The 27716-nt window shown below is 37.6% G+C and overlaps 2 protein-coding genes and 1 pseudogene across 2 annotated transcripts; 1 reads left to right on the top strand and 2 right to left on the bottom strand.

Moving 5' to 3' along the window:
* Positions 1–272: 272 nt before the first annotated feature.
* LOC127652485 (dipeptidase 1-like) lies at positions 273–6241 on the bottom strand (annotated as a pseudogene).
* Positions 6242–6614: 373 nt separating this feature from the next.
* On the top strand, positions 6615–11016 carry sult5a1 (sulfotransferase family 5A, member 1). Its single transcript, XM_052153563.1, has 6 exons — positions 6615–6787; positions 7557–7765; positions 7885–8011; positions 8131–8228; positions 8525–8705; positions 10514–11016. Exons 1-6 carry the CDS (start codon positions 6646–6648, stop codon positions 10702–10704), a joined length of 948 nt encoding a protein of 315 aa, XP_052009523.1. The 5' UTR covers positions 6615–6645; the 3' UTR covers positions 10705–11016.
* A 7469-nt stretch (positions 11017–18485) lies between these two features.
* hp (haptoglobin) lies at positions 18486–23153 on the bottom strand. Its single transcript, XM_052139243.1, has 4 exons — positions 23015–23153; positions 22779–22867; positions 19551–19834; positions 18486–19339 (listed from the first exon to the last, which is right to left on the bottom strand). Exons 1-4 carry the CDS (start codon positions 23020–23022, stop codon positions 18782–18784), a joined length of 939 nt encoding a protein of 312 aa, XP_051995203.1. The 5' UTR covers positions 23023–23153; the 3' UTR covers positions 18486–18781.
* Positions 23154–27716: the final 4563 nt, after the last annotated feature.

Genomic DNA, 27716 nt, shown 5'->3' with positions numbered 1-27716 from the left:
GACATTTTAAAGTGTGACATCCTTGCTGAAAATACCCCATCTTAAACCAGACTAAGATGGTTTGCTGGTCTTAGCTGGTCTCCCATCCTGGTCAGACCAGTTTGCCGACTGGCTATACCAACAGAGCACCAGACTGGCCAGTAAGGAGACCAGCTTAAACCAGCTATGACCAGAAAACCAGCTTAGGTTAGTTTTAAGTGTTCAAAAATGGCTGAATACTTTTTGGATGCACTGTTTAAAACTAACCAACCTTGCCAAAGTCAGACAAACCATCATGTACCTACTACCGGCTCAGATCCTGTGTCCATCAACCAGTTGTCTGCACTAGAAGGAAGTGAGGCCAGATTGTGGTAAAGGAAACAATTGGGACTTAAGTTGAAATCAAACCCTTTTTCCCAATGAGATGTTGTCATGTGCTGTTTCTTTGAAGTCTGATGCTGGGTTAATTTAATCCCTTGAACGGTCTTTGTCTCTAACTGCCAGGATTGAAATCAGCGGAACAGCTCCTGATTAAATGTACAAGGCTGGAATTTCCCCTCACGTCTTGCACACTAGCAAAACACTCTGTGGCATGCTCTCACAGTGTGTTGTGATAAGGTAAATCAACACTGCTCTTCTGGTTTCAGACAGGTTTTTGTTTTTTACCTTTAAAAAAATAATTGAAAATCATCATCACATTAAATCAATCTTACTACTGTATTTCCTCACTCCGCTGGACCTTTTTTTAGTAATGCATTTGTGGTTTCTTCACAGATAATACAGTATGTTATATCAGGTCAGGTGCCTGGTGCCTGGTGTAATATTATAAATGTTACCCTTCCAAGTGCATCCACTCACCGGAATGTGTTGGAGCTATGTGTAAGAGTGAGGGATCCAACGCCCAGCTGGTACAAAGTGCGCAAAATGCCCAAACTGCTGTCGATAAAGTGCCCACCTTCTACCCCATTCAGACACGCTGTCTTATTCTGGGCAAAAGTATCCATTATATCTGCAACAATAATATATAAAGCAATAAAGAATTTTAAAAAGGGACGTTGACACATAAGGTTGTAAATGATACAACCTTTAAAAATGTCATATATGAGGTATTTCTACTATAAAAACATACTGTAAATATCAGAACTCAAAATGTAATCCCCAACCTAATAAAAGCATTTATTGAAACCAAGCTGCAAAAACGTCTCGTTCTCTACTTCTGCGACTTCCCTATGTCATGTGGTTCAGTTGGTAGAGTGGGTCGGCCACTAATCGCAGGGTTGGCCCACACAACTCCACATGCCGAAGTGTCCTTGGGCAAGACACTGAACCCCAAGTTGCTCCCAATGGCTTGCTAGCACCTTGCATGGCAGCTCTGCCGCCATTTGTGTGTGAATGTGTGTGAATGGGTGAATGAGTCACAGTGTAAAGCACTTTGAATACCGTAAAGGTACTGCTATGTAACTGCAGACCATTTACCATTTTACCATTAATTGCCTACTTCCCTTGGCCCCGCCCACTGGTGCTTCAGTTCGTAAACTGAAAGACAGCAGGATAAACAGGCCTACTGTGGCCTCACTGTTCCTGAACATCAAAGGGGACCGACCCATCAAGACTATTTTTGTATATATTCAAGCACTAGACAGACATCTTTGAGCTTGATACATTTTGGGCCGCTTTTAAAAGATGCGGAGTCAAGCTAAAAAAAACCCCAAGTCTCTTTGATATTCCGGTCTTTAGATAAGTCAGTATATGACATTTTCCCAGCTTTTGTTTTTATCATCAACTGGGTTTGGAACGAGACAAGGCCAGGTAAGTACATAATGGCAGAATGTTCATTATTGGGTTGAACTATACCTTTAACTTTGAATTGCTACATGCATTCATTTGTTTATCTTGAAATTTCTTACCTCGACTGCTAGCAGCAAATTGGAAATCTTCTGGGTATTCACATCCTGTGAATGACGTCTATCTGCTCCAAGGTCTGCCTGACTGTGTCCTTATAATGAAAAAGCTACAAAAGCTGCCCAGAACGGCAAAATAAAAACAGACGTCACCACACAGAGTCACCCATTATGTTGTATTCTCCTGTTTTGTGTATGTGTACTCTTGTACCTGTGCTGCGAGGCGACCCTTTTTGATTTTTGGGTTGTTGGTGTGTGTAGAGTTTAGTGTATAGATCAGCCATGTTGAGCTGATTATTAAACAAGCTCCTCATCTGCCAGGGCAGGCAATTGCACCTGTTTTTACAAGAGAATGTGATGCACGTACAATCTGACTGTAAGTAATAAAAAATATATTTCTTTAAAGTTTTAGGAACTTCTTTCAAAAGCAGCTCTATTCCTCTTTCTATTTCTATTTTCAGTTTTAGAAGCTCTATTTGTTCCAAGACAACATTGCGGACTATTTCATTACCATTTCCTCTCTGATAGACAGATAGACAGACAGACAGACAGACAGTCAGATAGACAGACAGTTAATCTATATATACTGTACCTTTCCTTGAAAGTTCGTCAAGCATCTTTTCTCATTGATTTGAATACACTTGAGAGTGGTATCATTTCATCCAACTGATCTTAAGGATTATGCAACCAATCCTGCTCGACCCGGTCTGAGCGGGATTCGAACCGGCATCAGGCAGCATGGGAAGCAGATACGCTAACGAGTGGGCTAAATGCTACATCCTCTAGCGTTTGTCGCTAGTGCGCCTCTTGAGGCCAGAGGAGTGAGGTTTCCACAAACTCCACAGCTATCATAAACCAGCTGGATCCAGTTACAGTTCATCATTAAATAATTTGGTATATTTGGAGTGGTGGTGGCGTAGTGGTCTAACGTACATAACTGGTAATCAGAAGGTCACTGGTTCGAGGTTAAGGAGGTGTCCTTTAAACAGTTTCACCGTTTTTACCCAGTCAATCTTTATTTAAGAAACCTCATAATAAATCTCGAACTGATTGACAAATTCACTTGTGTAATGGATTGCTGTGAACTGTGTGACAATGATTGACTTATGATCAATATGGTAGTAAACAATACATTGTATTCTAAAGCCACTTTTATATTGTTTTATCAATGATTAACTCTTTTAATTATCTGAATATATTTATATATATATATATATATATATATATATATATATTTAAAGATAACTATGTATTATTATTTCATCATTATATATTGAATTATTGTTATATGAGGGGCTTTCTCAGCAAATATTTGTATATGCGATTAATCGCGATTTATTAATGTTAATGTACACCATGTAATTAATATTAATCAATTGACAGCCCTACTAAAAACCATTCAATCACAATTTGTCCAAGATAAGTGATTACATATAATTTATTTGAGAAAACAATTATTTTTAAAATCGTTTTAAAATGTAGGCTAAAATATGGGTTTATTTTTGGACTCTACTAGAGTCAAATTCTAACTTTCTACTCTTTCAACTCGGCCTCTCACCTTCCTCTTTGCTTGTATTTCCCTATCAAATTTGCCACTATGTATTGCAGAACTTCTCAAAATATTGCCTCCCTTGGATGATAAGCTTTTGCTGTATTCCTAATTTGTAAGTCACTTTGAATAAATGCATCTGCTAAATAAATAAAATGAATAAATGTCAGATATTGTGTCCAACGCAGAGAGCCTTTGATGCAAGTCTCAAGTGTATGGTAGTGTTTCAAGGTGAGTGGAGTGGAGTGGTGGTGGTGTAGTGGGCTAAGCGCATAACTTGTAATCAGAAGGTCACTGGTTCGATCCCCAGAGCTGCCACCATTGTGTCCTTGAGCAAGGCACTTAACTCCAGGTTGCTCCGGAGGGATTGTCCCTGTAATAAGTGCTCTGTAAGTCGCTTTGGATAAAAGCATCTGCCAAATGCATAAATGTAAGTGTAAATTGTTTAACACTTTTCTATAAGCTGCAGGTTTGTTTTAAAAACCATGTTGCAATACAATAATTTCATATATATATATTTTTAATTTACTCTTTATAGGGATTTCTTAGAAAAAGTGAGCAAATTACGTACATTTTCACAACAGAAGAATGCACGAGAGACTTGTATCTAGTGTCACAATATTTCGAGAAAACATTTCTCCCTTTAGACATAAAGACTTTCTGTTTTGTTCACAGGTCTCAAATTTTGACAGTTTGATAAAGCAAAATTTTTTGCTTTATTTACATTTACTCATTTGACAGACGCTTTTATCCAAAGCGACTTACAAAAGAGGAACACATAAGCGAATCATCTTAAGAAGACTGTGGAAACTGCCATAGTACAAAGTTTCACTAGCATCAGAATAGAGGCATTCAAAACAGATTAAAGTGCAACAAGAATTATTATTATTTTTTAGTGACTGGTTCATGGAAAAGGTGTTGGGAAGGTCAATCCACCAACGTGGTATGATGAAACTGAAAGTCTGTGAAAGTGTTTTGGTGCATCTTTGTGTTGGTAGAAAAAGACAATGTTCCTTAGCCGACTACTAGTGGGCGTGTAGCTCTGCAGAAATGACTGTTCTGTATGCAGCATCTGGGACTTGAACTTGATACGTGCATCAACCGGCAGTCAGTGGAGAGAGACAAGGAGTGATGTAACATGCGCCATCTTTGGTTTATTAAAGACCAGACGTGCTGCTGCATTCTGGATCATTTGCAGAGGTCTAATTGCACATGTGGGACGGCCTGCAATGAGAGCATTACAGTAGTCCAGTCTAGATATGACAAGTGACTGAACAAGCAGTTGTGTGGCATGTACAGAGAGGAAAGGTCTTATCTTCCTGATATTGTAGAGTGTAAATCTACATGATCTTGCAGTCTTTGAGATTTGGTCTGTGACATGTATTTTGTTATCGATGGTAACCCCTAGATTTTTGACCATTTTGGAAGGCGTTACTGTAGTTGAACCCAGCAGTATGCTGATGATGTGTTAAACAGCAGGGTTGGCTGGAAAGACAAGGGGTTCGGTCTTGGGTGGGTTAAGTTGCAGTTGGGGTTCCTTCGTCCTGGCCCAGATGTCTGCCAGGCATTCAGCGATTCGAGCAGTAATTTAAATCTACAATTTAATATTTTTAAACAACCAATGAACAGACCAAGTTCAACACTTCAACTTTTGATATACAGTTATCTAATTGTAAAAAAGCATCCTCTAGCATCTTCTCACTGCTCTACTTCTGTGTTTTTGTCACTATATCCTAGTTGTGGCTTTCCTAGGTATGGTCAAAATAAGATATCTCTATTTTAAGCTGCACACACTGGTTGCTTCACTATGACTTTGTTTCCATTACGTTCTGAATTTCCTTATGCAATTGAATCTGATGGAGTTTTGTTATGACTTTGAATTGTGTAAATCTTAAAAATATTTTTTGAGTGTGGTGGAAAGTTTAGAAATATGAGCTTGAAAACTTTTTGAATACCAACACTAACATTATTAAAGATCTATAATGTATACAGTTAAACCATTTAATTATAAGGTAGTGATTACGTGTGTGTGTGTGTGTGTGTGTGTGTGTGTGTGTATGTGTGTGTGTGTGTGAGCGTGTATTTATCACTTTGTGGGGACCAAATGTCCCCATAAGGATAGTAAAACCTGAAATTTTTGACCTTGTGGGGACATTTTGTCGGTCCCCATGAGGAAAACAGCTTATAAATCATACTAAATTATGTTTTTGAAAATGTAAAAATGCAGAATGTTTTCTGTGAGGGTTAGGTTTAGGGGTAGGGTTAGGTTTAGGGGATAGAATATAAAGTTTGTACAGTATAAAAACCATTATGTTTATGGAAAGTCCCCATAAAACATGGAAACACAACGTGTGTGTGTGTGTGTGTGTGTGTGTGTGTGTGTGTGTGTGTGTGTGTGTGTGTGTGTGTGTGTGTTTAGCAAACAATTGTATTCTTAAAAATATTCATGCCTTCCCAAAATAACTTCTGCTGAACACAAAGTTTTTAGAATAATATCTCAGCTCTGTAGGTCCATACAATGCAAGCGAATGGTGACCAGAAATCTGAAGCTTCAGAAATCACATAAAGGCAGCATAAAAGTAATCCATAAGACTCCAGTGGTTTAAATCTGTCTTCAGAAGCGATGCAATCACTTTGGGTGAGAAACAGATTAATATATCAATCCATTTTATTTACTAGATTTATAGTAATAAAAGTAAATACTATTATAGTTAAATAGTAAAAAAAAAAAAAAAAAAAAAAAAAGACTATTTTGTTTTATTTATTTCTTTAAAAAAATATATATATTTACCTTTTTCCTCACCCACCTCATATCACTTCTGAAGACATATATTTAAACCACTGAAGACATATGGATTACTTTTATGCTTTTGAATGCTTAAAATTCAATGAGTTTAAATGAGGTAGCATTGAATTGCATTATAATGAGCTGAAAACTGCATTTAAGGATGTATCAACACTTTTAATTGTACAGCTAGCTCCTATGGCACAGCCACAAAATTCACCTAGAATTTCCTCTTTACCTCAATAACCAGTTTCTACGGTAATTTCTGTATCAGTGTGTGCCTGCGTGCTTCTGTAATTCCCCTTTTAAATATATGGGTGTGTGTGACATCAATGCTCTTCCTTTTGTCTCTTCATATATAAGTTGATCTGCAACACTGTTGTCAGAGTATCAGACTGTTTGTTCTCTCTTCCTTTTGCAGACTCACACATATGATGTCTCGATTAGATGTCACCGAAACCTTTCACAACATCTTGTTTCCAGGGCACATGCACACTCAGGACTCCCTGAGTTATGCCACCAACTTCAAGTTTCAGGATACAGATACTGTAATTGTCACCTACCCAAAATCAGGTAATAATGACATGCATTTTCTGTATGTATGTATATATATATATATATATATATATATATATATATATATATATATATATTTATTTATGTTTATTAAGGGGAAAAATAGTAAGTGTAAAAAGGTATGCAGACTAATCATATATTGATTTACAATACCTGCTCCAGTTAACTTGCCACTTGTTTATTTAAAAAGAAAGCGGTTACTGTAAGGCTCTTGCAATGGAAGTGAATGGGGCGAATCGTTTCAATAGTAAAGCCACAAGACATAAACATGATACATTTTAACGTGATTTTAGTGAAGAAGAAAAAATCTCTTACTTACCATAGATGTGTAAAGTTATATCCAATACTGGGATCGCATGGTTTGGTTGTCATGGCAACAAAGTTGTAATATGGATATAACTTTATACAGATAATGTTAGTGATCAATTTATCACAATCAAATCATGTTAACATGTATAATGTTTATGTCTTGTGGCTATACTTTTGAAATGGTGTATATTTTTGCGTTTATGCACTGCTGCCATTCACTTTCATTGCAAGAGCCTTACTGTAACCACAGCTTTTGCTTTTTGAAATTAAGGAGAGGATCAACTTTTTTTTTTTTTAATTTTTTTTTTTTTTTTTTAAGTCTGTTTTTAATAAAGCTAAACTTGAACCTAGAATATTCCTTTAAAATTGTGCAGTAGGCGACTCTTTTTGTCTGACAAGATATTTGTCATGACTTTCACAAATTCACATCCTCTCCTGTTAACTTGAATCCTCATAGGAACTACATGGATACAGGAAATCATCACTCTAGTTCTGAGTAAAGGTGACCCAACTATAGCCCAAACGCAGCCCAACTGGGCACGTGCACCGTGGCTTGAGCAGTGCTACTGCCCGAAAATCCTAGAAGCCTCCACGGGCCCTCGAATTATAACTACACACCTGCCTTACCACCTACTGGCACCAGCCCTGCAACATTCAAAAGCAAAGGTGAGTAGATAGGCAAATTATGCAACGATATCAGAAATGATAATTCACTATAATATTCACTCCTAATCTCTCTCTCTCCTGAATTTGCCTGGAATTGAAAAACGTTTGACCTTTCTCAGGTTATCTATGTGGCCCGAAATCCCAAAGATGTGGTTGTGTCCTATTATCACTTTCACAAGATGGCCAACTTTCTGCCCGATCCAGGCTCTTTCACAGAGTTTCTCGGAGCTTTCCTGAAGGGTACAGGTCAGCTGATGTTTACGTTATCTGTCCGTTATGATCAGTTTGAGTTGTATGTTATGGCACCTTCTTTTCCCTGATAATATACTAACTTGTTATAATATATGGCTCTTCTTTTCCATCAGTGCATTATGGCTCTTGGTTTGATCATGTCAAGGGTTGGTTCGGCCATGCGAAAGATATTCAGAACTTTCTTTACATCACATATGAGGAAATGTGGCAGGTAAGATAACTTTAAGAGTAAAGTCATTCATATGAAAACCACTAACAGGAATACAGATAAACTCAGATAAATGAAGCAGCTGCTTTGAAAATTATGTTTTGAAATAATAATGAAGCAATAAAGGAAAACATGAAACAATAATCTCTTCCCATTTTACATTTGATTCGAAGTGGGGAAAGTTATTACATGTTGATGAAAGATTACTAAGACATTAACGTGCACCAGTGAATGGTTGTTGACTTTAAGTGTTGTTTTGATCCAAAGCTTGACTGAGATATTCAATTTGTTCTTCTCAGGATCTTCATAGTTCTCTTGAGAAAGTGAGTCGTTTCCTGCAGTGTTCTTTAACTGAGGATGAGCTGACCTACTCTCAGAAGCACTGCAGTTTCAATAGCATGAAGGAGAATGCCATGGTGAACTACACCCTCATCCCTCACGAGATCATGAACCACAGCAAAGGCAAATTCATGAGGAAGGGTATGTCTCTATGGACCCTCTGGCAGGTCCAGAGGGGGGAGCTATATTGTAAAAAACGATTGTTCTTAAAACGTTAAAGTTTCCGTGTACATAATTCAGGCATACGAGGTATCATTTGAAAGATTAGAATCTGAACATTTCAGAGATAACCATCACTTCTGTATTTATGTTACTTAAAATAACAAAATAAGGCCTCAAAACAATCATGTTAAATATTAGCGCCCCCTAGAGGTAATGGGGTATAAATATTGTACCTAAATGGACAAGTCATATATCAGATGAACGCTCTCATTCGCAGGATTGTGACTGTAGAGTTTATTGTTGCCCTAATATCACAGTTCGAAAGATTTTTAAAAGAATCACAAAGTGAAATATGACGTCTGTAAGTCATTAAATACAAACGTCTATTTTATGCTCCGATAACTGCTGCTGTAAGCCCCAAGTAGCCAAATACGTTATATCGGCTTTTACCTTAGGCAGTTTCCTAAGAAATTAGCCATTTTTAGTTGTCTGTGAGCTTGCTTGGCTGAATAATCCAATGTTATATCTGAGATGTCCTGAACAAAATATGCCATCCAGAAGGATAAGCATGCATTTTACATTTACATTTATGCATTTGGCAGATGCTTTTATCCAAAGCGACTTACAGTGCACTTATTACAGGGACAATCCCCCCGGAGCAACCTGGAGTTAAGTGCCTTGCTCAAGGACACAATGGTGGTGGCAGTGGGGATCGAACCAGCAACCTTCTGCTTACCAGTTATGTGCTTTAGCCCACTACGCCACCACCACTCCATACAATGCAAAACAAATCATCAGAAAAAAGTTTTTGACTGTTTTATGTTACATATGTTATATATATAGCTTTCTAATGACACCTAGATTGAGCTTCTAGTCCACTCAGAGGCCGAGATATTCAATGAAACAACGAGGGTGGTGCATGTCTATGGACGAGCACATCTGCGAGGGTTAAAATGCGTTCGAATTTGACAGCTAAAATGCGTTAGAGCACCACCTACATTTTAAATCTGTATTTAGTGATGTGCTTGCTGCCATCTAATGGAATAAAATGAGACTTTTCAAAGTGAGGGAAACAGAACCAGAAGTACATGTTTACAAAGTTAGTACAAAAACAAACAAAAGTAAAAAAAAAAAAACATAATCTGTTTATTCTAAAATTTCAAACACATAAAATATAATTTATAAATAATGAAAAATGTGACCAATTTTTTGCAATTAGTCCACAGTATGTGCGAATGGTGAGCTTTGAAATTTTAGAGTAAAATTGCAGATGGCAGCCCAAAAATGCTCCATAAGGGTTCATTAAAAAAATATCGTTTTAATAAACATTTTTGTCCTTTATTTTTTATTATGTGGTAACTGTTTTATAAAAGTAATAAAGCACTCAAGTCTGTGCTATATTGTGAATATAGTCACGGCTGAAAGACGTTGTTAAGCACGACGTGGACTGTCTCCAACCTCATTCACAATATAGCACGGCCTCTCGTACCTTACTGCTTAACTATGTTTTGGGAAAATATATGTTACAGTATATGAAAACGGCATTTTTGTAGTATTTTGACATTTATGTTGCTGTCATACTGTACGTGCAACTATGGGATTTTTTCATATTAGTGAAAATCATACATGCACATACTGCACATAATATATTGGCATATATCAGAGGGTTTTGACACGAGCAAGCAAAATATAACTCTTCAAGCCTCATTTTCATATATTACAGGTCCATAGTACAATTTCTAAAGTGATTTTACTCTTCTGAATATTATAATCCTTAATTTTTCCAGGTAAAATGGGAGATTGGAAGAACGTATTCACTGAAGAGCAGAGTGACGTCTTTGATGCCGTTTATTCCTCTCAGATGGGAGATGCATCACTGCTCTTTGAATGGGAACACCCTGAAGACGCTCTACAGCCCATGATAACCATTAATACTCCTGAATCCCATTCACTCAGAGAGATTGTGAAATTTTCATAATACTCAACATTGAAAGATTGGGTTTGGTGAACTATTATATATATATATATACAGTATATATATTGCTGTTTTATTCCTGTTTTTTAATTAGTCCAATGTATGTGTGATGTGTGTGTGTTTTATGGGATTCATACAAAGGGTAATTGAGGTTGAACTTTTTAAGGTTTCAAATTTAAGGCTTTAAAAACATTATTTACAACAACATTAAATGTACAGTATTAACATTTAATTGTCTATTCTTGTACGTGTTCTTTATGCTATTTTAACAAATGAATGAATCTTAGTGATGTTGCTGTGCAGACATAATGTTATATAAAGAATACATAATTTATCCTTTATATAATATATATATATATATATATATATATATATATATATATATATATATATATATATATATATATACAGTGCTAGACTGGGAAGAGAAATCGCCCAGGATTTTACATGGCAGCTGGCCCAAACTTGTTGATATTATATATATAATAAATAATGCTTGAAGATCCATCTTCAACCACAGTTGAGGTGGTTTGGGCATCTGGTAAGGATGCCCCTGGCCGCCTCCCTAGGGAGGTGTTTCAGGCACGTCCAGCTGGGAGGAGGCCTCGGGAAGACCCAGGACTAGGTGGAGAGATTACATCTCCACACTGGCCCGAGAACGCCTCGGGGTCGCCCAGTCAGAGCTGGTTAATGTGGCTCGGGATAGGGAAGTTTGGGGCCCCCTGCTGGAGCAGCTGCCCCCGCGACCCGACTTCGGATAAGCGGTTGAAGATGGATGGATGGATGGATGGATGGAATGCTTGAAGATTGTTCTGTATTAATTTTTTTTACAAACAAACAAACAAATAATATATTAAAGCCTGCTCAAAAACTTCTGTTCTTATGCCCATGGTGGTCATTTCAAGTTCGTAATAAAGTGAGACAACACTAATGGTGTGAAGATGAAATATGTGGCTCTCGGGGATGTTGAGTAGAAGGACTGTGGAGCTCATTCACTTAGTTCGTGAGGCTAATCTAAAAAGCCAGACCTTTAAGATGGCATTCTTTTTAATGAAGAGAGTGAAGTGGTTAGAGGTGGACCTGTGCTGCGCTTGAAGGAAGGCACTTGAAATGTTCATTTGGAAGGAAGAAACTACTCATTCTTAGTCTGACAACCCCCAGAAACATGGAGGTCAGAAGTAAAAACAACAACTCTTTACTCCCTGTACAGACTAATGGATTGGAGTCCTGGCACCCCATGAAATTGAATTTATTTTACAGTCACTTGACAAAGAGGAAATCAGGATTAACTTTGCAAAGGCATCCTGTAAGGTGCTACTATAAATGAGCATTTGATGACTGTCGGATGCATACATACGAAAACAGCAAGCTCCATGTCAATAGTTGGTTTTGCACCATTCTGGGGAAGAATAGGTGCCGCATTTGTCAAAGTTTGCAAGGTCGTGCCAAATCTTTTAAAGATATTCAAGAGATATTTGAGGTAGCTTAATCGAAAAGACCATGCTGTTCAACCTGCTTGACCAGCTAGATTTTGGTCCACCAGCTAGACCAGCACCATTTCAGCACTAATCAGCATAAACCGGCCTAGACCATCATGAGAATTGCATTCTGGTTAAGCTGGTCTTTTTAGCAGGGTGTGCTTAGATTCGCCAAGATACTAAAATCTGCAATCAAAAATCAAAGATGAAACATATCTCGCCTAATTGTGTGGAGATATGCATTCAAGGGCGTAGATTCCAGGGGAGGTAGAGGGAGGTAACCCTACACACACACACACACACACTTCACACTGCAACCCCTCCAATGTTCAAGCCAAATCTACGCCCTTGTATGCAATCCACATTCATTTTATAGCTCTATACATTTACAGCATTATTCAAAATTTTCTCAATGAAAATATTGAGTCTCCCAAGCTATAAAAGAACAACCTCTAAGAAATATAATTTTTACACAAGCAGACAATTGTTCGATGCATGTTTCAATGGCAACATAGCTGCCTGATACACTAAGCACAACACACGTGGCATTTGCATGGCATTTAGAGTCTGTCATCACCAATCGATGGCCATTAGTATGTAATTTTAGAACAGGCACAGACATACAAGCCAGCACAAACACATATTGTCTGCGTTCAGTCATACTGAGAGACCTCACATTTGTAACCCTTTTGATTTCCTGTGTGAAATAGTGAATGTGACATTTTTTAAATAAGCAACTATGTCCTTCAGAGGTACTCAACAGAGAGTTATTCATATGTCAAACTTCAAATGCAATGGAAACAGAAAAGAAAGAATCATTCACTGGCTGACTGAAATGACAAAGAATTGTTTACTCAAATATTAAACATTTGTCATAAGTTACCATCATGCTGCTCCAAACATCTCCAAAGATATAGTCCATGTTGCTCTTGCAATGAAAGTGAATGCTGTCAATCAAGTTTCTAAAGGCAAGATTGCCATTTAATAATGATTTAAGTCAGTTCCTCAGCTGTCATATGGCTTCAGAAGACTTGGAATATAGTGCAAGAGTCATATGGACCACTTTTCTGGTGCTTTTGTGACAGATTGAAATTAATTCTGCAAAACAGCACCTAAAGTTAACAATTACATATGTCTTTATACTGTAAGGTTGTCACTCAAAAGAACACTGTGACACAGAAATTATCCTGCAGCATTCTGGAAAGGGTAGTTTATGGTTATAAAAACAGAAAACCTAAAAAGAAGAACAAATGGGAAGCATAGCCCACACTAACATTAGGGAAAATTTGAGCTTTCAATCCTTTTAAAATTATGAATTTAGAATATTTGTGGACAATTCTAATATCATGCCACTTTTAAACTGCTATTGGTGTATAATGGCTTAAAAGCTTTAAAGTAGTATTCCGTTTTCAACACAAGTTAAGCAAACATGACTTTTAATGTAAGTCTGTGCAAATGTTCACTGACCGTTGATCTCCTGTGCACGTTCATGATAGGGCACGATAGCAACAGTTCATGAAGCCTCCTCGCGACATTGCGCCGTTCGAGCGAAAACTCATTTTGCTTATCTAAAAACAGGTCCTCCACAGTGGTAGTGACAGAGAACAGAACTTACAAAACATGTCTGAAGAGTTTGTAGTCGAAGAACTGATGCATTTCTATGCCCAGCCTTATTTTTGTAACGTTTTTGGACCGGTGCCAGTTCACAGATTTACCTGCGCAATGCCGAAAATAGAAAACAAGCGATCGATAGATTGTACCGCCGCTCGTCACTGCTGGTTAGGACAAAACACTGATTACCCATTAACCATAAACAGGAGAAAAATATATTAAAAATAATTGCTGCCCACCTCCCTACAGCCTCCTAAAATAACTTTTACAACATGCCCTGCACTCAGGGGTAACAGCTAATGTCCATCTGCAATCAGGGCAACATGACTCCCTTAAGCTGCGTACACACTGCCAGCGACACCATCCCATTAATTTTCAATGAGAGCACAGCGACGTCCGGCGACACGAGCTGTCGTGACCTATGGCGACCAGATGTGGGCGTGTCCAGCGACACAACAAAGTTGAGACAAGTTTAACTTTATTCAAATGAAGAGCGACTTACGGGAGCGACAGCCAATAGGAGAGAAGACGGTAGAGCTCACGTGATCCTTCTCTCGCTCTCAGCTCCTGCAGTAATCAGGGGACCCACCCTCTGCAGCAGCTCATCAAACTGGGTCCTGTCAAGCCTGGAGTACTGCTGGATCCGGACTTCATCCAGCCTCAGCTCCTGCACCACTCACCTTGCTGACTCCGAGATTGAATGGTTTTGTGGACCCAAACAGACTGGCGTTTGCATTTTCGCCACAGATAATCAGCCGCTATGGCAAAGAGCACGCCTTGTTTCTCGCTCATCTTTGATATAAAGCATTTTATGTACTGATTCCATCCATTTATATTTAGTCTTTTCCCTCCAAAATGTTTGAGCAAGAAAACTGATTCACTGTCAACAGCAATGGAATGGCGTCCGTGAATGTCATTTATAAACATTACTTGGCAACCAGTAGTGGGAATGCCCACTAGCGACCTAACTGCCAGCCACTGGCGACCTGCAGCGACAAAGTTGCTGGCAGTGTGAACGCAGCTTTACAACAGCTTTAAACAAAACTACAATACCTCACATGGCATATAACACAGGGATAAATTATCCTGCGTCTGGGACAAGAGGAAAGTACACAGCAAGAGAGATGGTAGTAAATGTCTCTGTGGTAACTCCAAACTGGATAGCTTATATAACAGAGCACACGACCACAGGCGCCAATCAGAAGACTCAAGCGCGTTGATTTGCAACAGGTGCCGCTACTCGTCCTAGAGGAGTAGAACACAACACAGACAGACAAACATATATGCACCCAACATATCACAAAACAAGTAACGTTCTAGGAATGTAACACATAGAAAGATACACTTTATCACGTGTTGTTTGCCGTCAGGTTAGGACACAGTGTGACTGTGGCTGCTTGTAGCCTCCTCTGTGGTTCTGTTTGATTTCCGAGTACTCTACAAACTCTTCAGGTGTGTTTTCGTAAGTTCTGTTCTGTGTTTTGTGTGCTGCTGTGTTGTGCTCTGTTGTCACTATCACTTTGGCAGACCTGTTTTTAAATAAGCAAAACAAGTTTTCACTTGAACGCCCCAATGTCACGAGGGCATTAGATAAATTCATTAGTAATACATAAAGTAGCCTACACTGATTTATGTGTGAGATGATTGTTGCTGACAGCTACTGTACATGTATTAAATTCAGAGGGAGTGAAGAAAAAAGTTTTTTGATCGTCGTCTTGACCAAACGTTTGGGAGATTCCAGACTTTCCCCCTTTTAAATAGATAGTGTAGGAGAGAAAGCTGAACCAAAAGTGTATAATCACATGATTATTACACCTCACATAACCTGATGAAATTATGCGTGCCTCATGTACCCCAGAATGAGTGGAGAAACAGTGAACAATGATAGAAGGAATGTAAGGAGGGTTGACTGTGTTAGAGGCAGGGAGTGACCTATGCATATCCACCAACCCCCACTTTATTAAAATAGATACAAGAGGCTGATCAACAATAATGTGAAAACAATGGCGGATATTATAACGAAGACAGTTTTTAGAAATACGTCAACCTAAGAAAGCAACAATAAGAAAGAGGGGCAACTAGACTACAAAAGATGAAGCCCAATAGCCTCTCGAGACCAACTCGGTGTATTGTGGTATATTGGACCTAACTCTACAATAAACCTATATTCTGCATTTACTACTGAACTTTACTTTAATGCAGCTTGGACCTACAGAAAACAGCTGCCTGGGAGCATTCCCAAGATGGCCACCGATCTTGAAAGTACTTTGGTGTTATCTTGCACGAGTAATGGATACAGAATACAGAGCCTTATATATGTGTTTTCCACAATGGCGATACTCAATGCTGTTGTCCTTCCTATCCCAAGGAAATGCTAGTCTACAGGATGTGATCCAGGATCCATAGAGTTTGAGAACTGTATGGCAATGATCATAAATCTTTTATGTAGCAAGAGAGGGATCTTGATTTCAAAGTGCTTTTGTGAAGAAGAACTTAAAGCTTTCAAATTAAATTAAGTATATGCATAGAATTGAGCGAATGAAGACCATATTTGTCCAGGTGAGGGGGACCTCTGGTGGTGGGGAAGAGGCATAGCCGGCTGTTATTCTCTCTTCAATTAAGTTTCATTATTGTTCCAGTTGATATGTGCATCTTTGAGGTTAAGTCAAGGTTTTGTGGAAATGTCCAATATTTCATAAAATAAAAAAAAATAAATGTAGAAAATTAGATTATAACCTGCATATCTTTACTGCTAGGCATATGTACTATACATCAAACTCATCAATTAGCCATGTGTCATTGGAAAGCTTTTGTCATTGGAAAATTCATGCATTTGGCAGATGCTTTTATCCAAAGCGACTTACAGGGCCCTTATCACAGGGACAATCCCCCCGGAGCAACCTGGATTAAGTGTCTTGCTCAAGGACACAATGGTGGTGGCTGTGGAGATCTAACCAGCGACCTTCTGATTACCAGTTATGTGCAATACAACTGGCATATTTGTTTTACTCACAGACAGAAATATAGAGCGTAATAGCTAAGTATATATCTTTGACAATTGTGTTGGTGTTGCTTATATGCCACGTTTTTGCTTATAACGTCACGAAAAAAAAAGGAACATAAAATATCACATACCATTACTTAGAGGAAGTGATTATCTTTCAAAATAACCCACACACAAGTTAATTGGATACATAGGTCATGCGATAATCCACACAAAGCACAATGTTACATATGAGCACCAGGAGATGGCGCCAAGTAAATAACACAAACTCAATGATGACTCTTATGGCACAGAATGAAACTCATATTGTGAAATCTCATTACTAAAATCATGTCTGCATGCTTTGCAAACCTTTAGTCATTGTTGTGTTTGCATTTGTAATTACGTCTTATGTTCAATTATTATGTTTGATTTGTTTGGAGAGGCTTTTGGACACATGTAGAAATGTTTGGACACTATGATAAATTAATTTTGTAATGTTATAACTTTTGATTGCTTTGCTGCATCAACGCAAAATAGAGTTGACATGATTGGGAAATAAACAAAAGCATTTTTCCAGCTCCACCTTATTTATAGCCAGAGATATATAATATTAAATCCCCCAAAAAATAAAGTAAATTTTTGCTCAATTTGTTTTATGACTTTCCAGCAGTTTCTTAGGCTGAGAGTCTCAGAATGTATCATAATCTTTATCATTAAAACATTAGAAAAGTTTTCTTTTCAATGATAAAACACTTGACCCTCCTTGTTTTGTTTTTTTGTCAAGTTATAAGCCTTTAATTTTGAGTATGCCACTGAAATATTGGGACAGTGGGTTTTTCAAATGCCAACATTTTTTGTCTAAACTGTTCTAGTTTTGTTTTGTGATATGCAATTTTACATAAATATTTTCAAAATAATATATATATATATATATATATATATATATATATATATATATATATATATATATACTGTATATATACACCAATCAGCCACAACATTAACCCCACCTGCCTAATATACTGTAGGTCCCCAAACCAGCACCAACCCACATCTCAGAATAGCATTCTGAGATTATAATCTTTTTACTACAATTGTACAGAGCGGTTATCCGAGTTATTGTAGACTTTATCAGTTCAAACCAGTCTGGCCATTCTCTGTCGACCTCTCTCATTATCAAGGCATTTCCGTCCACAGAACTGCCACTCACTGAATGTTTTTGGCACCATTCAGAGTAAATTTTAGGGACTGTTGTGCATGAAAATCCCAGGAGATCAGCAGCTACAGAAATACTCAAACCAGCCCGTCTGGCACCAACAATCATGCCACGGTCCAAATCACTGAGATCACATTTTTCCCCATTCTGATGGTTGATGTGAACATTAACGTAAGCTCCTGACCCGTATCTGCATGATTTTGTGCATTGCACTGCTGCCAAACCGTTGGCAGATTAGATAATCGCATGGATGATTGTTGGTGCCCGACGGGCCGTTTTAAATATTTCTGTAACTGCTGATCTTCTGGGATTTTCACGCTTAACAGTCTCTAGAATTGACTTGTACTACCTATTCCTTTTAACTATTAAGGATTATACTATTATAGAGATTATCCGATTATACCTATTATACTGTAAATAATAATAGCTACATCACTCATAACATTATTCAAACATGGTAAGTTTGCATTCAGAAGGCATGATTATAAGTCTTTGAGAACATGTTGCTTTTCTCTTGATTTTATTCACATATGCAGTCTTGAGGCAATCAAAAAGTAACTAAAGTAATCTGATTACATTCTTGTCTTCTTGAGGTAACTGGATAAAGTTACTGATCACATTTTACATTACATTTTAAAAGTAACCCTCCCAACCATGCACGCATATATATATATATATATATATATATATATATATATATATATATATATATATATATATATATATATATATGTATATTGTACTGATCTAAGAAATGTGTTCTCCTATCAGTGCATAAACACCAGACTTCTATTTTTTTGAAAGCATTTGTTTTATCATTGAAGCACGACGCTCTGAAAAATCTTGCGTATCGCCTCTCATGACACTGTGAATCCAGGGCAGATAGGCAGAGATCTTTGTGTAGACAGCATGGTTCTCTACAGAACAAGCCTTGTCAAAGGAGAGGATGCCTGCGGCATAGACTTCGTTGGTGTTAGGGTTCAGGAAGGCAAGTGCGCCACCTGCATCGCCAAAGCACACGTTTTCCTGGTACTCACTGGGTCCTGTGCAAAATTGTTTTTCATTCACAGTTGGTGTACTCGCTAGAATGTTTGCCCGGTATTCACCCTGGCATGGCTGGATGTGCAGAGAAAGAAACTTCAATATTGGAGCAGGGGTGAAAGCTCTCCCCCAGCCCCACCCAGCGATGATGCCCCTCTCTCCCTCTGTCTCTTCCTGGTTATCTCCGATCTCAGGCAGAGGGATGGGCATTATGGACTCAGTAAATATCACCGGCTCCTTCAGTTTGATCAGAGCAAGGTCATTGTCCCAGTCGGATGTGTTCTGGAAGTCTGGATGCACAAATACCTGCACGAAAAAGGCATTCCGATCAAATCCTTTATGCAAATACTCTTCTTGATAAAATGTACATTCAAAATTAGCTTGTTACCATGATATATATACTGTACACTGCACCATCTGGAAATAAAGTTAGACTGTCTTCCCAACCAGACATTAATGTTTTACAAAGTTAAATCAGCAGGCAGTTTGGAACTTGGAGGGTTGTGTGGATATTTACCCTCTCCACCGCTACTTCTGTAGAGGTGTTAGCATGAGAACGTATGCTGATACCAAGGTAGACTTTTGGAATGAGGGGTTCCTTTCCTCTCGTTTGGTTTTTGCTCTTTCCCACAAATAGATTCCTGCCAGCAGTCAGTACCCAGCGCTCCGCGATGAGGGCTCCACCAGCAAAACCTCCATCTAGTATATTTTCACTGAGGAACACCATTGCCTGCCATGGGACGGGTGCGGTCAGTGATCCCCCTATCATTCGTTTGTGCCGTAGAGCTGAAATACTGTGAGCTGTGCAATAAATGAGAATTTTATGAGATCTCTATAACCCTCCTATGGTCTTCAGTCATTTTTGACGGGAATCACTTTTGCAAAATGTCCTTTATCTGAGCGGTAGGTGCCTTTGTGACTTTTCCTCCACTTGCCAAAATGTACAAAAAAAAACTAAATTGGCGACACCTTTGGTATTTGCATGCAAACACAATCACTAAACCAGCCACAACACAGGAAAAACACACAGAAATTAAAGGGTGAGACTGTAAAACATCCATAGTGCAAAACACACACACACACACACACACACACACACACACAAATGAACTGGTGGGACTATAACACAGATGTGTTTCCATGTTTTATGGGGACTTTCCATAGACATAATAGTTTTTATACTTTATAAACTATATATTCTATCCCCTACCCCTAAACCTAACCCTCACAGAAAAACTTCTGTATTTTTACATTTTCAAAAAACATCATTTAGTATGATTTGTAAGCACAAGGTCAGACATTTTGGGTTTTACTATCCTTATGGGGTCCCCACAAAGTGATGAATACATGCTCTCTCTCTCTCTCACACACACACACACACACACACACACACACACACACACACACACAAATGAGACTATAACACAGAGCATTTTTTAACTGTGTCAAATAAAACCAGTAAACAGCCACAATGCTAAACACAAATTGATCAACGCTTACTCTGATTCTTCTGTTTTATACTCTAATTCAGGGGTGCCCAATACGTCGATCGCGATCTACCAGTCGATCGCAAAGGCAATGCTGGTAGATCGCACAAAATTTAAATGTACTTTCGTTAAATTTTAATAAAAATAAATATAATGTCTTTCCTTCTTTTAGTTTCTGTCTCACTTGCACTTGACAAGTAAATATTGACCAGGCGAGGTTTTGTTTATTCAGTTGCCATGACAACTAGGACTTCTGAGAACAGAGCGCGAAATTGCCCGGATTAGGCAAAACTGAATGGAATCAGACAGTTTTGCCTAATCCGAGCAGTAGCATCACAATTTACTCGTCATCAGAATAAGTTAAATGCCCTGGCTATTGTAATCTATTGTGCTGTAGGTGTTTTGTATATATATATATATATATATATATATATATATATATATATATATATATATATATATATATATATGCACAACTTGAGATAAAATATAAAATTAGGTTGCAACAACAATCAGACTGCACAGTAGTTTGGCTACATAGAACACTGCTGCCATCTATTGGTTATTACTGTCACAACATTATTTTCAAGTTGTGTTATTTATATTTTGTTCACCAGATGGCGGCATTCTGCCTCCAATAAATGTCACATTTTCATATTTTCATAATTTCAACAGTGTAGGTTTTTACTATACTAAACTTTCATAAATGAGCTTATTTGCATATGGAAATTAATAGTAAAACTGACAAATTTACATGTAAATAACATTAAAAAAAGCATAAAATCCCAAAAGAAGTGCACACTTTTATCGTTATTACTTCAGGGAAGAAGAAATTGTATCATTAGCATCATTAAAATAAAAAGTTATAATAAGCTATTTCCAGTCAAAAATGACGAGGGCCAAAGGTAGGGCACATTTATGAAGACCATAGGATGGTTAAACAGTTGGTGATTTTAGTTGACATTTATGCATTTGGCAGACAATTTATCCAAATTAATTTAGTGAATTGCATAATTTAAGTGCATTGATTTAGTTACATTTTATCAGTCCATGCATTCCCTAGAAATCAAGTCCATGACCTTGGCATTGCTAGCAATATGCTCAACCAGTTGAGCTACTTTTATCTGTTTTTCTTTGTTTTCTTTGTTTTCACTTGCTTACGTATTCATAGATACTGAAATCTAATTTTGAGATTTACAAATGTTTATGAATCCTTATTGAATCAATGAATATTAAATTAATGGATTTATTTGGTAAATTAATCATTTAATCATTACCTAAACATTAAATATTTATTTAAGTTGTGAGTTATCGGAGTAGTAGTGGTGGCGGCATAGTGGGCTAAAGCACATAACTTGTAATCAGAAGGTTGCTGGTTCGATCCCCACAGCCACCGCCATTGTGTGCTTGAGCAAGGCACTTAACTCCAGGTTGATCCGGGGGGATTGTCCCTGTAATAAGTGCACTGTAAGTCGCTTTGGATAAAAGCATCTGCCAAATGCATAAATGTAAATTTTTTATACGGTGCAGGGGTAGTATTAAGGGATCTAAAATATAGAAAAGTAGTAAAATATTTGATATATTTATAAAATAGGATAAAGGATTTGTAAATATTTGTACTTTTTTAATGCTGTAAATACATCAATATATATATATATTATTTTAGAAACTTTCAGTACAGCCATATTGTAAGTTGCAGCATTTATCCAAACGAACAAAAATGTACAGTTAAATGTAATGTACGAATGGCTTTGAATAATAAAGAGATCAGGATTTTTTTTAATTTTGTTTTACATTTTATGTTTTTGCTGTTTCATGAATTGTTTTACTGTTTTTATTTGTCTGAAAACTTATAATAAATGGTTTAATATCAGGTTATTATGTGACAAATTGCCCCATATAAGGTGGGACAGTGTATACAGGTAAGGGTCAATGTGTGTTTAATGAACTGTTATCTTTATTCCTGGGCAGTAATGATGAAAATGTCCAATGTCCTTTTTTGTTGTTAAAACTGAAAGATATGTGCCTCTCCAGAATTATTTCATTATTGAAATAAGCCTAGCCTGATAAATATTCACTGAAGTAAAAAGTGTGACATTTAGCCCCAGTTTTCCCCATTACAAATTGATCAAAAAACTGATTTCCTAACTAGCATGGCAGGAGAAGTATAATGCATTTCAATGCATTCCCTAAAACCACTTCTACTACTGTCTGCAGCTGAGCATTGGCTCGTGCCTGATGAGGAGGTTATTTGTTACCCGAAACATGTTCTCTAAATCCATCCAAAGCCAAAGACTCATCTGGCAGGCAAGCAATACAGCCCAAGAGCAGCACAGCCACAGAGAGCCTACAGACAAAAACACTGTACTGTAAGAACATCAATAAAAACATGGTCATCTGAGGACAATGCTTGATCTGAAGTGAATCCATTGCAATCTCACCTTCATGTTTGCTTTTTAAAAGTTTTACATTGAGGAACAAAACAGAAACTTACCACTTCATGGTGAAGATGTCTTCGAAAAATAAATTGAGCTCCGTTTTATCGTTTTATGGCTATTGTGTCTTGAGGTTCTACCCTTTATATGAGCTTGATACAGCTCTTTTCCCGTAAATATCATTATCTAAACTCTGATTACACAATCTGTGAAAATTGATCAATGTTTGGACCCTATCTTGGTTAAAGATTAGACTGGCGAAACTTCCCAAAGGCAGCATGTTTTTTCTAATTCTATTTGCTTTTAAAATAGAGATGGCACTCTATGTTTCTAGATTCACTTCTTGTTTGATAAAAACAAAATGATTCAAATGGCAGTGCCAGTAATCACAAGGTTTTGTGAAGCACAACATCATGGTTTTGCAATGTAGCACGATGTTTCAACAAATGTTTTAATCATTTGAAAGAGACTTGAGAGAGTTTATTGCATGAATGTTGAGAAATAAGTCGACAAGCAGCACAGAAAATGATTTTTAACAATGGTAGTTGACAATCAAATTAACTACCTTTTTACCACCAATCTTCTACTGAAAATGTTGATAGTAAGTGCTATTTTATGCATGTTTGAGCAAAATGAGAATAGGAGGAGATTTATGGATGATTAATATCCTGTTTGTCCATTGTGATGAAGAATGGCATGTGTGCTTTGGTTGAAGACAGACGTTCACTTTCAAGTGATGTTTGATTTGAGTGCTGTTTAGCTCCATAAGCAGTTGCTAACATATTTACAGTACATTTACATTTATGCATTTGGCAGATGCTTTTATCCAAAGTGACTTACAGTGCCCTTATTACAGGGACAATCCCCCCGGAGCAACCTGGAGTTAAGTGCCTTGCTCAAGGACACAATTGTGGTGGCTGTGGGGATTGAACCAGCAACCTTCTGATTACCAGTTATGTGCTTTAGACCACTACGCCACCACCACTCCCAGTACAACAGATTCACTGTTGGAATCATAAAAAGCGATGTATCAATGATTGTCAAATTGTTGGATTCCCTAATAAAAACATTTTAAACACAACAGATCCACTGTCCACATAAGAAAGATAACATGATTAAATTGAGTTTAACTAACCAAATAAAGTTGAGTTAAAACTACTAATAGTGCATTGATTTGACCTAATCCAACTAAATTAATGTTGGCTCAATGAAAATGACTTAAATTAAAGGAATATTCCGGGTTGAGCTCAAGCGACAGCATTTGTGGCATAATGTTGATTACAACTAAAATTAATTTCGACTCATCCCTCCTTTTCTTTAAAACAAAAAGCACAAATCGAGGTTACAGGGAGGCACTTACAATGGAAGTGAATGGGCCCATTTTTAGAGAATTTAAAGGCAGAAATGTGAAGCTTATAATTTTATAAAAGTACTTTCATTAATTCTACTGTTAAACTCATGTATTATTTGAGCTGTAAAGTTGTTTAAATTATCATTTTGAAGTCATTTTAGGGTTTTGGGGTCTGTTGACTTTACATCATCATGGCAACTATGTTGTAAAATTGGCCATAACTTTACACATAAATTGTTAGTAAGTGATTGTCCATCCATCCATCCATCTTCAACCGCTTATCCAAAGTCGGGTCGCGGGGGCAGCAGCTCCAGCACGGAGCCCCAAACTTCCCTATCCCGAGCCACATTAAACAGCTCTGACTGGGGGACCCCGAGGTGTTCCCAGGCCAGTGTGGAGATGTAATCTCTCCACCTAGTCCTGGGTCTTCCCCGAGGCCTCCTCCCAGCAGGACGTGGCTGAAACACCTCCCTAGGGAGGCGGCCAGGGGGCATCCTTACCAGATGCCCAAACCACCTCAACTGGCTCCTTTCGACGCAAAGGAGCAGCGGCTCTACTTCGAGCTCCTCACGGATGACTGAGCTCCTCACCCTATCTCTAAGGGAGAAGCCCGCCACCCTTCTGAGGAAGCCCATTTCGGCCGCTTGTACTCGTGACCTAGTTCTTTCAGTCATGACCCAACCTTCATGACCATAGGTGAGGGTAGGAACAAAAATTGACCGGTAGATCGAGAGCTTTGCCTTTCGGCTCAGCTCTCTTTTCGTGACAACGGTGCGATGGAGCGAGTGCAATACCGCCCCCGCTGCCCCGATTCTCCGGCCAACCTCCCGCTCCATTGTCCCCTCACTCGTGAACAAGATCCCGAGGTACTTGAACTCCTTCACTTGAGGCAATACCTCCTTCCCTACCTGGAGTACGCACTCCATCGGTTTCCTGCTGAGAACAGGAATGTTGTTTTAATTTTCATGGCCAAAAGTTGTCGAGCTTGTGGGGGTGTTCGTTTTCATTGTTGATGGGTTTTCAAGTGACGGGATCGCCAAACTGGATCATGCAGCAAAAATCTTTACAAAAGGCAATGCTGGACGGGTCATATCACGTCTCTATTGATCTACCAAAATACTTTCCTCTAGTGCAGAGGTGAATGGAGATTGTACAGGTAGATTATTATTATTAGTTGTGCTAAAGCAAGCATGAGTTTTACATGGGTAGCATCACTCACATTTTCTTCAGAAAGCTTATCTGTTTATTTATTAATGATTTTTAAAAATGTATTTTGTTTGTATAGTCTATGCTGGTTAAATATTATACTTAGTTAGTACATGATGTTCACATTACTTGTACACTGTATTGCAGAGATATATATATATATATATATTTTAAACAAAATACTTTCTGTTTGTCATAAGTTTATAAACACATACATTATTATTTGTAAACAATTGGAATCTTTTTGGATTTGTAAAGAAATTATTTTTATTATTTTTCATATTTTTTTTATGTAGTCCACAGTATGTGTGAATGGTGAGCTTTTAAATTTGAGTGTGAAAAATTGTGTTCGGCAACCCCAAAATGCACGAGTTTGAGGGGTTAAAAAAAAGTAACTGAGATTTTATGATGCAAACTTGTTAAGTGTTAGTCTAGTTCATGAAGTAAACTTGTGTTAGCCCAAAAAGCTTCATTTATGCAGCCGCCAGTAAAATGCCTGTTATTTACCCATTGCATTTTCATGCTGATGCAACAGTTTTGGGGATAAAAATTGGTTCTTGTCAACATGAATGTTTGTGACCAGCATTTATTTGGGGAATTGGCAGGATATGTTTATACAAACATTTTGCCAAAGGGAGAAAGTACACTTACTTATTTGGTTGTACAGATTGCTTGGACCACTACAGTACACACATATATGGCAGTTTAAAGAAGTATTTCTAGGGTCAATTTTCACTGCAAAGAACTTGGTCGAGAGGCTGTTAAATATTCATGATATTTACGTCTGCAGCCTAATTTAGTCAAAGTTGGTGCAGTCGTATTTAATCTTTTGAGAATATTATACAGTAAGTGCATTGGTATATTTTGCTCATCCTTTACTCATTCGTCGTCCAGGAGGAAGCACTCTCCAAGGATTAGATTTAAATAAATAGATATGTCCAATCTTATTTGCATTTTCCATTAGACTGAATATGGTGAGACAGCAGACTGTCGTATTCTTTTCCTATTTCATAAGCTTATTCTTTTTCTTCTGGTGTAGGGATTCAATTTCTTTTTTGCTTGCATCATCAAACTGAATGGTGCATTATGGATTTTATGGTCTATGCTGGTTTTGACCATAAGCAGAATACCTTTCATTTAAGTTATGTACAATCAGGAACCAAACATGGTCGCTGTTTTTAGTTTTTATTTAAATGCGTACAGTAGGATAATTTGCTTCCAAGATAAACCAAGTAAAAAGCCTTAATTTAATCCATAAAACTGGCCCCAAAAATTAAACTATAGATATAAGAACAATATAAGAACGTACTGTATACCTTCATGTACGAAGAAGAACAATATAGCTGGGTATTTTGTATTTATTTTGTATTTAAAAACGTATCCTTGTTATATCTTTCTTTAAAATAAATGCCATTTGACATTTTGTTTGACTTAAGTGTCTAGATACGTTTTGGGGCCTCTGTAAATCTATGTTCTTCATGGTCTCCCTAAATACAAATTTGAACATTCAATTTTTTATAAATAAATATTTCTATGAGCATTCAAGAAGCCCCTCTCATGATGGATATCATTTATGGTCTGTTGATATATCTTACTACAGTATATTCAACAGTAAAAGCTTTATACACTCTTACAATGTCACATAACTATTCAGCTTTGCTCTCATGTGACAATATATTACTTAATGTTGTCATCAGACAGAGTGCTGTGAGACTTTTGACATAGAGACATACTGATTATAAGTGGTTGCCTCGAAGACAGAACATCTTATATTTTACATGTCAATGAACAGCATTTTCGTGCAATGTAAAATGATCCTATTAAATGGTAGAGTATTCATAAAACATAAAATGTCCTCCAAATGACTTTGGGTTCTATTGGTGTAACATTATAGCAACATTTTAGCAACATTAAGCAAAAAACTCAAATGTCTATTCAGCCTCTTTAACCCATTAAGCTCTGAAAATGTTTTAAAAAATGTCCTGTTTCAGTGGCATGCCTAAAATGAAAGCCTTATAACTCTACAAAAAACGTCATGGTTACTGTTGTAACCTCCGTTCCCTGATCAAGGGAACGAGACGTTGTGTCTTGATGTAGTGACACAAGGGGTCTTTCTCGAGAGCCACACGTACCTCTGAAGTTGAGAAAAGGCCAATGAGAAATTGGCAGACAGAATTTGCATGTCCCGCCCCCGGATATACGGG

Source organism: Xyrauchen texanus, chromosome 2, assembly GCF_025860055.1.
Source record: "Xyrauchen texanus isolate HMW12.3.18 chromosome 2, RBS_HiC_50CHRs, whole genome shotgun sequence".
Lineage (NCBI taxonomy): Eukaryota > Metazoa > Chordata > Actinopteri > Cypriniformes > Catostomidae > Xyrauchen > Xyrauchen texanus.
The sequence above is the reverse complement of the archived record's forward strand: the minus strand, read 5'-3'. Positions and strand labels throughout refer to the sequence as shown.